The 13,812-nt window shown below is 48.2% G+C and overlaps 1 protein-coding gene across 12 annotated transcripts in view; it reads right to left on the minus strand.

Annotated features, from left to right (window-relative positions):
- RYR1 (ryanodine receptor 1) overlaps positions 1–13,812 on the minus strand; it is a 139,542-nt gene that overhangs the window by 109,665 nt on the left and 16,065 nt on the right. For 7 of the 12 annotated variants that reach the window (XM_070949357.1, XM_070949355.1, XM_070949350.1 and 4 more), the window contains exons 4-12: positions 10,141–10,215; positions 7,516–7,594; positions 7,170–7,190; positions 5,890–6,002; positions 4,562–4,655; positions 4,219–4,315; positions 3,707–3,781; positions 2,086–2,242; positions 165–329 (exon numbers count right to left, since the gene is read on the minus strand). In XM_070949357.1, coding sequence (XP_070805458.1) covers positions 165–329; positions 2,086–2,242; positions 3,707–3,781; positions 4,219–4,315; positions 4,562–4,655; positions 5,890–6,002; positions 7,170–7,190; positions 7,516–7,594; positions 10,141–10,215 — 876 coding nt within the window. The remainder of the gene's footprint in view (positions 1–164; positions 330–2,085; positions 2,243–3,706; positions 3,782–4,218; positions 4,316–4,561; positions 4,656–5,889; positions 6,003–7,169; positions 7,191–7,515; positions 7,595–10,140; positions 10,216–13,812) is intronic. The other 5 variants (XM_070949359.1, XM_070949358.1, XM_070949353.1 and 2 more) reach the window with 2 other exon arrangements.

Raw genomic sequence — 13,812 nt, forward strand, 5'->3', positions numbered from 1 at the left:
GAGCCCTTATATTCAGTGACTAAGGCAGCTGGGAGTCTCATGGCATTGATCCAACAGTCCAGTACTGGATTCTGGGCCAGGGGCATCTTGCTTTTATGTGGTCCAGTTTGGGCGGCATAGAAATTTAATAAATAAATAAACAAACCCCACCAGCCACGACTTACCCTTCTCTTGAGCACACCCAGACGCATCGCCTTGGTGTCGGCGGCTGCGTAGGTCATCCACAGACCACTGTCCACATGTTGCACGAAGCACATGGACTCTCCGTATTTGATCTCCGGGGCGCCCATGCCTTCCACGTCTCGTTTTGGGGCCACGTCTAGCTTTTCCTGAAAGAGAGGAAGGAGAAGGCATGAAAGACATGAAAGATCCACGTGGGAAGATCCAATGGAACTGAATGATTCCTAAAAGGTCTACGCATAGGAATCTTCTCAATCAAGGTTAGCACCTGCTTGGAGTTAGATAAGGATCAGTGAAATTCAGTGGCATTTGCGACTATGTAGGGGTTCTAAGCTGATCCCTCCTTTAACGCCATCCCCCAGTTTCTGCCATTCCTTCTCCTACAGGAGCAGAAATTCCAGTGAAATCCCCTAAACTGTTCCAAAATGTGGAGCTATTTAAAACACTAGAGCCTGAGTGGCGCAGCAGACTAATGCTACTGTTAAAGCATTAGTATTTAGCTTCCAGCTGCCTGCAATTACTGCGAGTTCAATTCTCACCAGGCTCAAGGTTGACTCAGCCTTCCATCCTTCCAAGGTAGGTAAAATGAGGACCCGGATTGTGGGGGCAATAAGCTGACTTTGTATAAAATAGAACACCGCTGGGGGGGGGGCAAAAGCCCTACTAAGCAGGTATATACAAAAGTATGAAGGCTATTGCTTAGCGCATTGTAAGCCGCCCTGAGTCTCCGGAGAAGGGTGGCATATAAATCAAAATTAAAAAAAAAACAACAACACACAAATGTAGGAGGAGGGCTCCCCTTACTCACTACAGGCCCTTATGAAAGAATGGCACTTATGAAATTACCTAGTTGGGTAATGAAATGTCTGCAAGCAACAACCAAGCTCAGATAGCACCAAGCTCTCCACGTCTGAAAAACGTACGTTCAAGTTTCTCAATCTGGACAATTCCAGATGTGTGGACTGGTAAGTTCTAGAATTCTCCGCAGGGAGCGTGCTGCTTGAGGGATTCTGGGAATTGAAGTCCACAGCTCTGGAAGTTACCAAGGTAGAGAAATGTTCTGACCGAGGCTTCCCAAGTGCACGAAGCAGACTCCTTGTCCCAACAAAAATCCCTTTTTTATTAAGTTACTGTGAATTCCTCTCATTCACATCCAGTAAAGTCTTTCAAGGGAGAATTTACAGCCACAGACTTTATCTGGTTTGGAAAGCTGCCAGGCCGATATCTTCAAAACTTGGCCAGGAGTCTTGGAGAGTCACGAACCAATTAAGCGAACTAAATTGTCTCCTGCAAACTCCACTCCCCTTTCACTCCTCTTTTATTCTCTCTGGGAGGGGCCGTTCATCGTCCACCTGTGGCCTTACTTCTGAGTCGACCCTTGTTCTTTAGCTGTTCCCTTCGTCTGGCAACTCTGCGCATGCGCCCACTGGGAACAGGCTCCAGCTGTTCTTCTACCCCACTGATGTCCGACTCCGAAGGCAGCTGATAACTGTCAGATGGCCCTGGCCCCCTCTCTGCCTCTGACGCAGAGCCCTCATCAGAGCCTTCCCCAGACTCCAGGACTGGCCCATGTTCCTCCCCAACCTCCTCACTGTCCGAATCTGCTGCCAGATCCGCTGGCCACTGGTGGGCCACAACAAGAAATGTTGCTTGACAGCATTTATTTATTTATTTATTTATTATATTTCTATACCGCCTTTCTCCCGTAGGACTCAAGATGGTGTACAGTCAAGAAAAATATAGACACACAAACCATAAAATTGCTAATTAAAATTATTATTTTAATTTTAAGCATTGCCTTTAGGGCATTTTCAATCTCTCCAAGGTAACTGCAGTCCAGATGTTCACACTCTTTTGAAGCCCCTTCTGGGCAGGTTCAGCCCCTAACACGAGGAGACCTCTCACCTTTGAGACCCGGAAGCAGAACGATGTTGCTTTGGTGTGCGCCTTCTCAGCGTCCACCACAACCAGCCCCTTCTCCTCAGTCAGGGCCAAGTAGCGTCCCGTGGTGACGTGACGGACACGAAACGGTTGACCCCACTTCATGTGGCTGCCGCTCCAGCTGTTAGGACAGAAGGAATCCCAGGTTTAACAATAAGGAAGACACTCTTTGGTTTAGTTTGGGATGAAGGTGATCCATATTTCCTTGTTGATGGCTTAGCACAGTGTTTCTCAATCTTGGTAGCTTGAAGATGGGTGGACTTCAACTCCCAGAATCCCCCAGCCAGCGCTGCTGGCTGGGGGATTCTGGGAGTTGAAGTCCACCCATCTTCAAGCTTCCAAGGTTGAGAAACACTGTCTTAGCAGGACACAGTAGACCAAACAAAGATGAGTTCCAAAGATGGAAATATTCTCTTCTAAAGATGCTTGATCCCAAAAGCCAGAGATGTCATAAATCATCAACACATCAACAGGGGCCTGGTGGCTCAGCAGACTAAAAGCATGGTGATTAACACCAGCTGTCTGCAATTACTGTAAGTTCAAATCTCACCAGGCTCAAGGTTGACTCAGCCTTCCATCCTTTCAAAGGTGGGTAAAGTGAGGACCCAGTTTGTGGGGGCAATAAGCTGACTTTGTATAAATATACCAAAGTATGAAGGCTATTGCTTAACGCATTGTAAGCTGCCCTGAGTCTCCGGAGAAGGGCGGCATATAAATTAAATTTTAAAAAAAACACACATCAATAAATCAATGAAGCCGGGGGAGGGAGGGCTTCAAAAATTTTAGCAAGGGGTTCTCTGCCCTGTTCCTGGGTAGGCATGGCCATGGTGGGTGTGGCCTAGTCGGCCTCCTGCACCACAACTGTGGGGGGGAATTTTTGCCCTCCCCAGGCTCCAGAGGCTTAACTTGAGCCTTTGGGAGGGCGAAAATGGCCTCCCCAGGCTCTGGAGGCTGGAAAAGGGCCCGTTTCTGGCCTTCCCGAACTTCCAGTAGGCCCGCTTCTCATCCTCCACAAGCCTGCATATGCGCCCTGCACTTACTTGCATCCAAAATGGGCCGTGTGGGGACTCTTGGGAGGGGTGGGGTGTGCAGAACCAGCCAGGAGTGGGATTTGGGGGAAATCCAAACTGCACAGAATCTTAGCTAGAGGTTCTTCTGAACCCCGGCGAATCCCTAGCAGCCCACCCATGCCCAGAGGCCCAATGCGGCCCACGATGTGATCGGATTTAGACCATGGGGCTGTCCTGGTCTGCCCGCATCACTTTGGCCCAGCCAACTGGCCACGCCCATCCAGTCAGCCACGCCCAGTGAGTGTCGTCAAGCTGGCCACACATACCCAGTCGCCCCCCCCGCCCCCCCAAGGTCAACCACAGCCCTGGTGTGTTCCTCAATGAGATTTGAGTTTGACACCCCTGCCATAAGCCATAGATAAGTCATGATTTAGCTCAACACGGATACAGACCAGCCTATCCCCAGTCAGATTTCATTTTCTTTTCTGCCCAAGCAAGTGAACACCAGCTTGCCGTGAGAAAGGTCTAAAGTAAAGGAGAAGATGAAGTCCAAAGCATGGAAAAAGCCAACCTACCTGATGCGCAGGGGCTCCAGGCGCCAGAGGGATCGGGCCTGGGAACAGACGGCGCCTCCTTCATAGTTCACCACCCTGCCGAAGAAAGTTTAAAACGAGGATAGGACTTGGCTAAGGGATCCTCGAGTAGGATTCATTGGCCAAATTCCCACTAAACAGATCAAGGGATCTGTTTATGGCAGGCGGTCTCCAAACGTGGCAACTTTAAGACTTGTGGACTTCAATCTTCCAGAATTCCTCAACTGGGCCAAGTCTACAAGTCTCAAATTTGCCAAATTTGCAAACTCTTCAGATGTGGCTTCACACAACATCTGAATCCAGCCAATATGGCTTGCGAATATGGTCGACTATGCACTCCACATGCCACAACTTGCTTCCAGAAGCTGGGACAAGTCACGGGCGCTCACCCCATTACGCGGCACTAGGGATTTGAACCGCTGAACTGCCGACCTTTCGATCGACAAGCCGTTAAGGCCTGCCTATTCATCTCCGGCTCTACTCAGGAGACCCACCTGCGCTGCTCTTCATTCTGGTCCGTGGTGGAGATGGTGAGGCATTCGTCCATGTGGCCATGAAAGAGGCGCATGACATGGCCACCCGTCACACATCCTTGGGGGCAGAGAGAGGAGACGGCAGAATGAGTCAACAGCCATCTCCAGATCCGGAGATGGCAACAGGGCAAGATGGAATTAAGGGCCAAGGTCAACCCAACTCCCAAGCCAATGCTCAGACTCGCTTCGGCAGCCCGTGGGCCACCATTACTGAAAACTTCCACCACGTTATCTGAAATCTTGGAAGGCCAAAGAAACTCTATCCCAACCACTCACAAAAAAAAAAAAACCCAACAACACGCACCTTCCTCGCAGCCGGAACTGATGGGGTTCATGTTCCAAAGGGTTTGCATGAAGGAGGCATCGGCTTGAAGTTCTCCACTGGCGGTGGACAAGTGCTGGAGAAGGCAAAGGACACCCATGTCAATGGCGGAGGGGAGGGGAAGTGATTGTCTGTTTCCCAGAGCAAGGTTCAATTAAAGCAGTGTTTCTCAACCTTGGTAGCTTGAAGATGGGTGGACTTCAACTCCCAGAATCCCCCAGCCAGCGCTGCTGGCTGGGGGATTCTGGGAGTTGAAGTCCACCCATCTTCAAGCTACCAAGGTTGAGAAACACTGAATTAAAGTAAAGCAACCTCAATACATGCTGAAGTTGGCGTTTCAACTATGGTTAAGAAGCTGGCCTGGAAACCAGGAGACCATGACTTCTAGTCCTGCCTTAGGCCTATAAGCTGGCTGGGTGACTTTGGGCCAATCACCAGGAGACTGAGAGTTCTAGTCCCACCTTAAACATGAAAGCAACTGGCCAACTTTGGGCCAATCACTAGAAGACAGTGAGTTCTAGTCCTGCCTTAGGCTTGAAATCCAGCTAGCTGACTTTGGGCCAATCACTAGGAGACAGTGAGTTCTAGTACTGCTTTAGGCATGAAAGCTAGCTGGCTGACTTTGGGCCAATCACCAAGAGACGGTGAGTTCTAGTCCCGCCTTAGGCATGAAAGCAACTAGGCAACTTTGGGCCAATCACCAAGAGATGGTGAGTTCTAGTCCCGCCTTAGGCATGAAAGCTAGCTGGCTGACTTTGGGCCAATCACCAAGAGACGGTGAGTTCTAGTCCCGCCTTAGGCATGAAAGCAACTAGGCAACTTTGGGCCAATCACTAGGAGACAGTGAATTCTAGTCCCGCCTTAGTCATGAAAGTGGATTGGGTGACTTTGGCCCAATCGCTCGCTCTCTTTCTCTTGGCCCAACCCATCTCAGAGGGTGGTTGTTGTGAGGAAAATAAGAATAGGAAGGAAATAGTAACTATATTCGATGTCTTGAGTTACTTCTAAAGCAATATAGATTAAAAAAATGTAACGAATAAATAAATAAAACTGTGTTTGTCAACCTGAGCAACTTTAAGACAGGTGGATGTCAACACCCAGAATTCAAGCTGATCCAAGCTGGCTCAGGAATTCTGGGAGTTGAAGTCCACAGGTTGTAAAAGAGCCACATTTGCCCATCCCTGGGCTAGGGAATTCTGGGAGTTGAAGTCCACCCGTCTTAACAGTTGCCAAGGAAACCCGGCCTACGTTTTTCACCCCCAACCTGAACATCTGCCTCGAAGGCACCACCGCCATACTTGGACACACACCAGATAGCGCTCAGAGGAGACGCTGACGAGGATGAGGTCGTCCCCCACGCGCACCTTCTCCCCTTCTGACCGTTGCTTCGAGGCCGGGTGGATGGTCCACCAACACGCTTCCCCTGCGGATGGGAGAAGGAAGACTCGTGGGCGGCTATCCAAACACGGATAGCCGCCGAGAATCCAAGCACATTTTTCGCACAGCCATGCAGCATTCCTTCCCCGGGTCGGCCTGGCGGGGGACGATGGGCTTCGTAGGCCAGCCTTTCCGAAGAGATAGATGGCAGCCGACGCCAGGGTGGTTTCGGAAGGCGAGGAGAAGAGGGTCTCTGTCTGTTCGTTAGTTCCATCATGCTTTGGCATCCCGCACCGCTGTTTACCCGCTTGTCCAATGCAGAGGGAAAGTAAACCATGCAAATTATGCACAAATATGCAAATTATGCATGGAGGGAGCCCTCGGTATGGAGTGAAATTTCTATCAGACGGTTCTGCTCGGCTGGAGAACTCATGCAGATGACCAAACTCTGCTTCTACGTGGCATCCAGTTTTGGTTACAGGTTGTCTTCAACTTACGACCGCAATAGGGACCGGAATTTCCGTCAAGGTGGCTGCTAAGTGAGCCGTGCCCAGTTTTTGGCCACGTTTGTTAAGCGAATCACAGACTCGTTAACGAGAATCCAGCTCTGCTTATCTGGCTGGGAAAGTCGCAAATGGCGGTCGCATAACCCCAGGAGACTACAAATGTCATTAAGTACAGATAAGTCCTCGACTTACGACCACAACTGGGCCCAGAATTGATGTGGCTAAGCGAGAAAGGTGTTAAGTGAGTCTTTTGTCTCATTTTACGGCTTTTCTTGCCACATTTGTTAAGCAAATCACTGCGGTTGTTAAATTAGTCACCCAGTTGTTAAGTGAATCTGGCTTTCCCGTTGACTTTGCCCGTCCGACGGTCGCAAACATTGGTCACATGACCCGGGGACACTGCAACTGTCATAAACATGAGTCAGTTGTCAAGCATCCAAATGTAAACCGTGTGCTGCAACGGTCGTAAGTGTAAAAAACGGTCATAAGTCAGTTTTTTCGGTGCCGTCATCACTTCGAACCATCACTAAATGGACTGTTGTAAGCCAAGGACTAGCTGTGCATGCTGGCAGCCATCTGCCTGACTTTTGGTCCCGTGGGGATGCAGAAATAGTTGTAAGTGTGAAGACAGGCTGTAAGTCACTGTTTTTCAGTGCTGTCATAACCTTAACAGTACACTAAACGAATGCTTGTCAATCAAAGTCTACCTGTACCTGGGTAGGTGGCGGCTAATGAGGATGATAAGAAAATGAGAACAAGAACAACAATGTATAAAGTATAAGTGGAAATAAATATTAATACATAAAAACCTAACCCAAACTGCATTTAGTTTAAGCTGCTTAAAACTTGGTGGGAGACACAGAAAAATTGGAATAAGCCGATGTAGAATCTGATAGGTAAATTCTTCCTCCCTACCCCTTCAAGCCACCCCATACAATTCCAGAACTGTGGGAGCCGTAAGGGACCTCAAGGGTCATCTAATCCAACCCTCTGCATCCTGCAAGAAACCCCCCCCCCCGATTGTTCCCTTGAGAGCTCAGCAACGTCACATACCTGAAGCATCTTCTTGAAGGCCCACATCAAAGGCGAGTTTATCCGTCAAGGAACGCGAGGTGGTCAAGCAGCTTAAATACTAAACGTTGGGAAGAAAGATTCTGTATAAGCCAAGTTTCCTGGCTTGTGTATAAGCCAGGATTCCTGGCTTGTGTATAAACCAGGATTCCTGGCTTGTGTATAAGCCAGGATTCCTGGCTTATACACAAAAATCAGTGCAAAAAAAAAAAATAGCCTAGACCAGGAATGTTAAACCTTAGCAACTTTTAAGTCTTGTGGACTTCAACTCCCAGAATTCCCCAGCCAGCCATGGGGAACTCTGGGAATTGAAGTCCACAGGTCTTCAAGTTGCAAGGTTGGACACCTCTGGTCTAGACAATGTGATGACTGGCCATAAGTGTGGGGAGCTCGCTGACGCAACTTATGTTTCAGACAAAGAAAACTAGATTGAGATTGTTCCGGTAATGTACCACGAAATTTAGACTGCCTTTAAATCAACCTTGGCCACTTTAAGATGAGTGGAATTCAATTCCCAGAATTCCCCAGGCAGCATGTCGAAGAATCCGCCTGTCTTAAAATTGGCAAGGTTGAGGAAAACTATGGTAGGGTTTTGCGATGGCGAAACGATAATCCAGGGTTCAAAAACAGTTATGTCTGTTTGCTGCCTTGAGTTATTTGTAAATTAATAAAGACAGGATAAAAAAAATACATATTTTTAAAAAAGGATTCTTGCCCCTGCTTTTGACTTAATCAACATTAGCTGTTGATTCCTGTCTGTGAACTTGGGTACTAAATATCCCACCTCCAATGTCCCATTTCTGTTCCTCTTTGCATGATTGCATGGCTGAGACCTTGACTTATTTTCCATCGCCCTGCTAAGCTTCAAGAAAAGTAGGTTGATGGGAATTCTACTCTTTGTATTCCCAACTGACCTGGAATGATCCATTTTGGATCAAGGGTGGGTTAAGAGTTGGTCCTTCCAACATCATCTTAAGAGAACTCCTTGAACCGTTGTTGCCTTTGAAACCCCGAAAGGTAATTCGAAAAGAGTCAAATCAGATCCTGAGGACCAGCCACAGGTTGAATAAAATAAGAGAGTTGAAAGGAGACCTTGGAGGTCTTCTAGTCCAGGGGGTCTCCAAAAGCTTGGCCACTTTAAGACTTGTGGATTTTAACTCCCAGAATTCCTCAGCCAGCTTTGCTGGGAGTTGAAGTCCACAAGTCTTAAAGTGGCCAAGCTTGGAGACCCCTGTTCTAGTCCAACCTCCTGCTTAGGCAGGAAACCCTACACCACCAAGATGAAGGCAGAAGCTTCTGAGAAGATAGGTTTGAACTGATCCAATGAGTTGATGCTAAAGCGATGTCCACCAGCAATCAATTCATTCTGGGCTATCAAATCTAAGTAGCAGCAAGGGGACATCTCAAGCAAGTGGTTTGCATGCTTGCAGTGCTCTCTACATGGGGCTCCCCTTGAGGAGCACCCGGAGGCTCCAGCTGGAGCCAGAATGCGGCCGCGCAGGTGGTTATGGGAGCGACGGGGCGCTCCCATGTGACCCCCCTCCTGCGCGAGGTGCACTGGCTCCCGGTGGTCTTCCGGGTGCGCTTCAAGGTTTTGGTTACCACCTTTAGAGCGCTCCATGGCTTAGGACTGGGGTATTTACGAGACCGCCTTCTACCACCAGTAGCCTCTCACCGACCAGTACGCTCCCATAGAGAGGGGCTCCTCAGGGTGCCGTCGGCCAAACAATGTCGACTGGCGGCCCCCAGGGGGAGAGCCTTCTCTGTGGGGGCACCCGCCATCTGGAACGAGCTCCCCCCGGAGATACGGAGGATCCCGGACCTGCGCGCTTTTCGCCGTGCCATCAAAACATTTCTTTTTCAGCAGGCCGGCCTGGCCTAACCTCTCTTTTAAACTTTTAAAAAATGTTAAATTTTAAATTTGTCTTAAGAATTTGGGGTGTTTTAAATTTCGTTTTTTGGGCCAAATTATTTAATTGTATTTTAATGCTTTTAAACATTTGTATTATATGAATCTGGCTGTTCACCGCCCTGAGTCCTTCGGGAGTAGGGCGGTATACAAATTCAATTAATAATAATAATAATAATAATAATAATAATAATAATAATAATAATAATAATAATAATAATAATGCTTGAGATGCTTGGCTAAAAGGGTGACCAATTCAGGCCTTCTTCTGGTGGTGCATCTCCATAGCTATGACTCTCCTAGGAACGGTGACACAGAAGGCAAGGAACAGCCAGCATCGTCCCACCTCAAATGACCTCAGCTCCTTTACTTAGAACTTCGACTTGGTCTCCAGAACAACTCCCAACCTTTTCAAACCTTGACGTTGACGTGGAGGAAAACTACGCCCCAGCTCCTCAAAGCTTTCCTTTGAGATTCCTTGCAATTTTTACACCCCCTCATCTAGAGAACAGATGACTCAAAGATTTGAAAATAAACCTGCTTGGCTTTAACCCAAAATGGCCCTGGTTGCCGCTGTGTGACAGCGCTGCTCCGCTGGGCTTGTGTAGAGTCACCTTGCCCTGCGCTGAAGCTCCCCAACCCTCCCCTTATCCCCGTGTTGGAATCTACAGCTTCCTTGAATTCCACTCCCTCCTTACCATGCCGCTGTGGGAATGCCGGAGAAGAATAGCGTGTCCATACAGCAGAGTCCGATGTCCACCACCTTGTGAGGACTGGAGGATGACAAGGCAAAAGAGAAACCCAAATCACACAAGGCATTTGACAGCCTTAACCTGTGGACTGTTCAACCTGGAGCTCACTCAAACCCATGCACCCATCCCACAACAACTATTGCCGGCTTCTACATGATTGACAAGATCCTAGACCTCGTGGTTGACCAAACAAGAAGGTGAGACGTGCAGAGGTAGGATTGAAACCTACTAACCAAAAGGTAAGATGGCAACCATCTCCAAGTCAAGCTTGACTCTTGGTTAGTTCATGGGTGTCCATGAAGTTCGCTTGGCAACAATATAGTTTTCCATTGCTGTTGTTGTTGAGATCTTGCTGATCTCCCATCCAAGTGATTCACCAGATCTGACCCTGCTTAGCTATCTAAGATCAGCCAAGATCGAACAGATGGTGTAATTTCTTCAACTCAACATGTTAGGGGAGGGGTGGGCAATTAATTTTCGCAAGGGGACACCTGCGAAACTGGGATGACTTCAAGAATCAACAGATCTACTCCTCCCCCATCTTTTTACCAGACACGCTACCATTCAAGGTCACCGTGGTGTATGGCCAAGTTCTCCTCACCATCCGGGCTACACAACCCAACAATTGATTTCCCATGTGGCACGCATGGAAGCACAGGTTTGACAATTTCCGTAAGAGACCGTCCCGGTAAGTTATGTGTTCATCTCCACAATGAGATACCGCCTTCACATAACGCCGTAGGTCTTCCATCTTCTGAAGAGATGGAAGAGCGTCTCTGGAGCAACTAAGCATTGGATGCCCAATGGGCTTGGGAGTTGCAGCTCAAACACAACAGCCAAAACCGGATTTTCACCCAAGTCAAAGGGGCAGAGATGCTTAGTTGGGCGGGGAAGGACTGGAGGCTACTTGGCTCTTTCCACCATTGTGTAGCTACGTTGGGCCACACCAGTTGCAAATCCTTCCCCCTCGCTAAAATTTCAGCCAAGGCTTTGTATGCCCTCCTACGTATGTTGATGCAGCAGTTGCCATCCAGTTTCAAGACAAAAATCTGATTTTTGTCTTGATCTTCATTTTGCAGTAATCAGGAACAATATGCAGGAAGACCTCGACTTACAACCGTTCGTTTAGTGACCGTTCAAAGTGACAACGGCACTGGAAAAAGGGGACTTATGACCGTTGTTCACACTTACGACCATTACAGCATTCCCCATGGTCACTGCTTGACCACTGACTCACATTTATGACGGTCGCAGTGTCTCAGGGTCACGTCATCCCCTTTTGCGACCTTCTGACCAGGGAAGTTAATGGGGAAACCAGATTCACCCAAACTTGGTACACAGATGACTTACTCTCTGGAAAAAAATACTGTGCGGGCAAGACACCCCTAACACCCCTCGGGGTGGGTGGGTGTTCCAGCATAACTCTGGAACGCCTGGGCTGCTGAAATGAAAAGGAATGAATTATATCTATAAGTGTCAAATCAAAGTACTTTTGACAGTGATAGTGTGATAGTTAAGATAAGGCCTAAGGCCTGTTGTGCCTTAAAATGGCTTCTACTGTACAGCACAGTGGAGTTGTCATGGTAACGGCTTCACAGTACTCCACAAGGGGGCTCCCTCTGGTAAGGAGGATTGGGATAAATAAATAGCTGGGCAACGCTGGTTTATCAGCTAGTTCATAATAAAATACTATGAAATTAATGGTTGGGGAGATTTCCACGATGTCCCAGTCTCATCTCTTTTAGCACGTGCCTCAAAATGTGGCCCTCACCACCCCGGGGAAGAGTTCAACTCCTGCATCTTATATCTCAAGGTGCATACAATGAGTGACATCATCCTCAAAGGATGGATCTGTGTTTGAGTCGTGTCGGCCCAGATGTGAGCAGATCACTGACTGACTGACTGCAGAAAATGCCCATCACCACCACCACCAAAAAAAGCCAGAAGCTCCCAAACACACTCAGGAACATCTAATTATTTCATGTATTCTTGCAGCCATAAAACTCACATCACATGAGCATGGACCCAAACTGCTATGTAGACATCATAGTAGGCCATTGTAGACATTATTGGGATAGAGGTCCCAACCCCAACAGCTTTGAGACCAGAGACCAGCTGTAGTCCAATAAAAGCCTGCAATTGTTTACTGCAGAATTCAAATTATTTGTATGACACAGAATTGTAACCTTCTCTTCCTTCGGATCAAATTATCTAGATCAGTGTTTCTCAACCTTGGAAGCTTGAAGATGGGTGGACTTCAACTCCCAGAATCCCCCAGCCAGCAGCGCTGGCTGGGGGATTCTGGGAGTTGAAGTCCACCCATCTTCAAGCTTCCAAGGTTGAGAAACACTCATCTAGAATATGGGGCAGGATTCATATCCTCCTAGCTTAGCTACCTTGTAAACTGCTCCTTCTTCTAACAGCTCCCTCTGGTCTTTCCCCCACCCCACCCCATTTCATCCCAATAAAACAGCAAGAAAACAGATGTTCCCATTTGGCAGGTTCAACATGGGTTGCTTGTCAACTAGAATTTCATGGATTTTCTTCCCCAAAATGTGAACGGGGTTGAGGGATATGAGGAGAGCCAAGATCATTGCCCTTAGAAAGGCTGTGATTGTTGTGGCCTGTGCAGCTGGTAGCTGATTCAGACAGCAAGGAGGCTGGTGTGATGCTGCGCCAGCAGCCTGTGCAGCTGGCGCTCGAGTCAGACAATGAGGAGGCTGGAGAAGATGTGGTGCCAGAGGCGGGGACTCAGCCAGGGCCTTCAGAACCTCCAGAAGCTCCCATAAGTGAAGAGGAAGAAGAGGAGGAGCCTCTTCTCGATGCACGGGCGCGCAGAGCTGCCAAAAGGCAGGAGTGGCTCCTCAGGAGGAGGTCTCCTCGAGAGTAAGTCTTGGGGCTAATTGGCCATTCCCTTAGCCTATTTAAGGAAGAACGCCGACAGAAGCAATTTGCAGGGAACAACTTCGTTCACTCTCCTTCGTGTCCTGATCTTAGTTCTCTGCAAATTGCTTCTGGGCTTTCTGCCAACCATAGTAAGATTACGATTATTTATTCTTTGGATTCTTGTAGGCTGTTAAGAAAGTCAATTAACAGCCTTTAGTTGAAAAAGACTGATTTAATTTAATAAACTAAGGTTTGTACAGACTTTGTGTGTGCTGCGTTCTTTGGGGTCCGTAGCTGGGGCAGAACAGTTATGAACCTTTCTGGGACCCTTTCATAAAGTTGCTTCTGGGCTCAAGATTTCGGTGAGTTAAGTTGAGGCAGACCACATCCCATGATCCCAGGGCTCTCCCTCCCAACCTTCCGTGGTCCACCCTTCCCTCCTTCCCAACTCTCCGTTGTCAAGTGCAAACCACCATGTTTCTTTCGTCACACTCCATTCTACACCCAACCCGTGGAGGGTTTTCCAGAAGGAAGGAGGGGTTCACTGATAGGAACCATGCAATGAAGGGAGAAGGGACACAGGGACAAATCTGGGAAACCACAACCAACCATCAGTGGAGAAGTCCAATGGGAAGGAGATGGGTTGAAAACGTGGAAGGAAAGAAGGAAGGAAGGAAGGAAGGAAGGAGTATGAGGGAGTGAGAGAAAGATTACTGGAGGGAGAGGGTAAGG

Source organism: Pituophis catenifer, unplaced genomic scaffold, assembly GCF_029215685.1.
Source record: "Pituophis catenifer annectens isolate HBS135680 unplaced genomic scaffold, rPitCat1.0.hap2 SCAF_9, whole genome shotgun sequence".
In the NCBI taxonomy this organism is placed as follows: Eukaryota; Metazoa; Chordata; class Lepidosauria; order Squamata; family Colubridae; genus Pituophis; species Pituophis catenifer.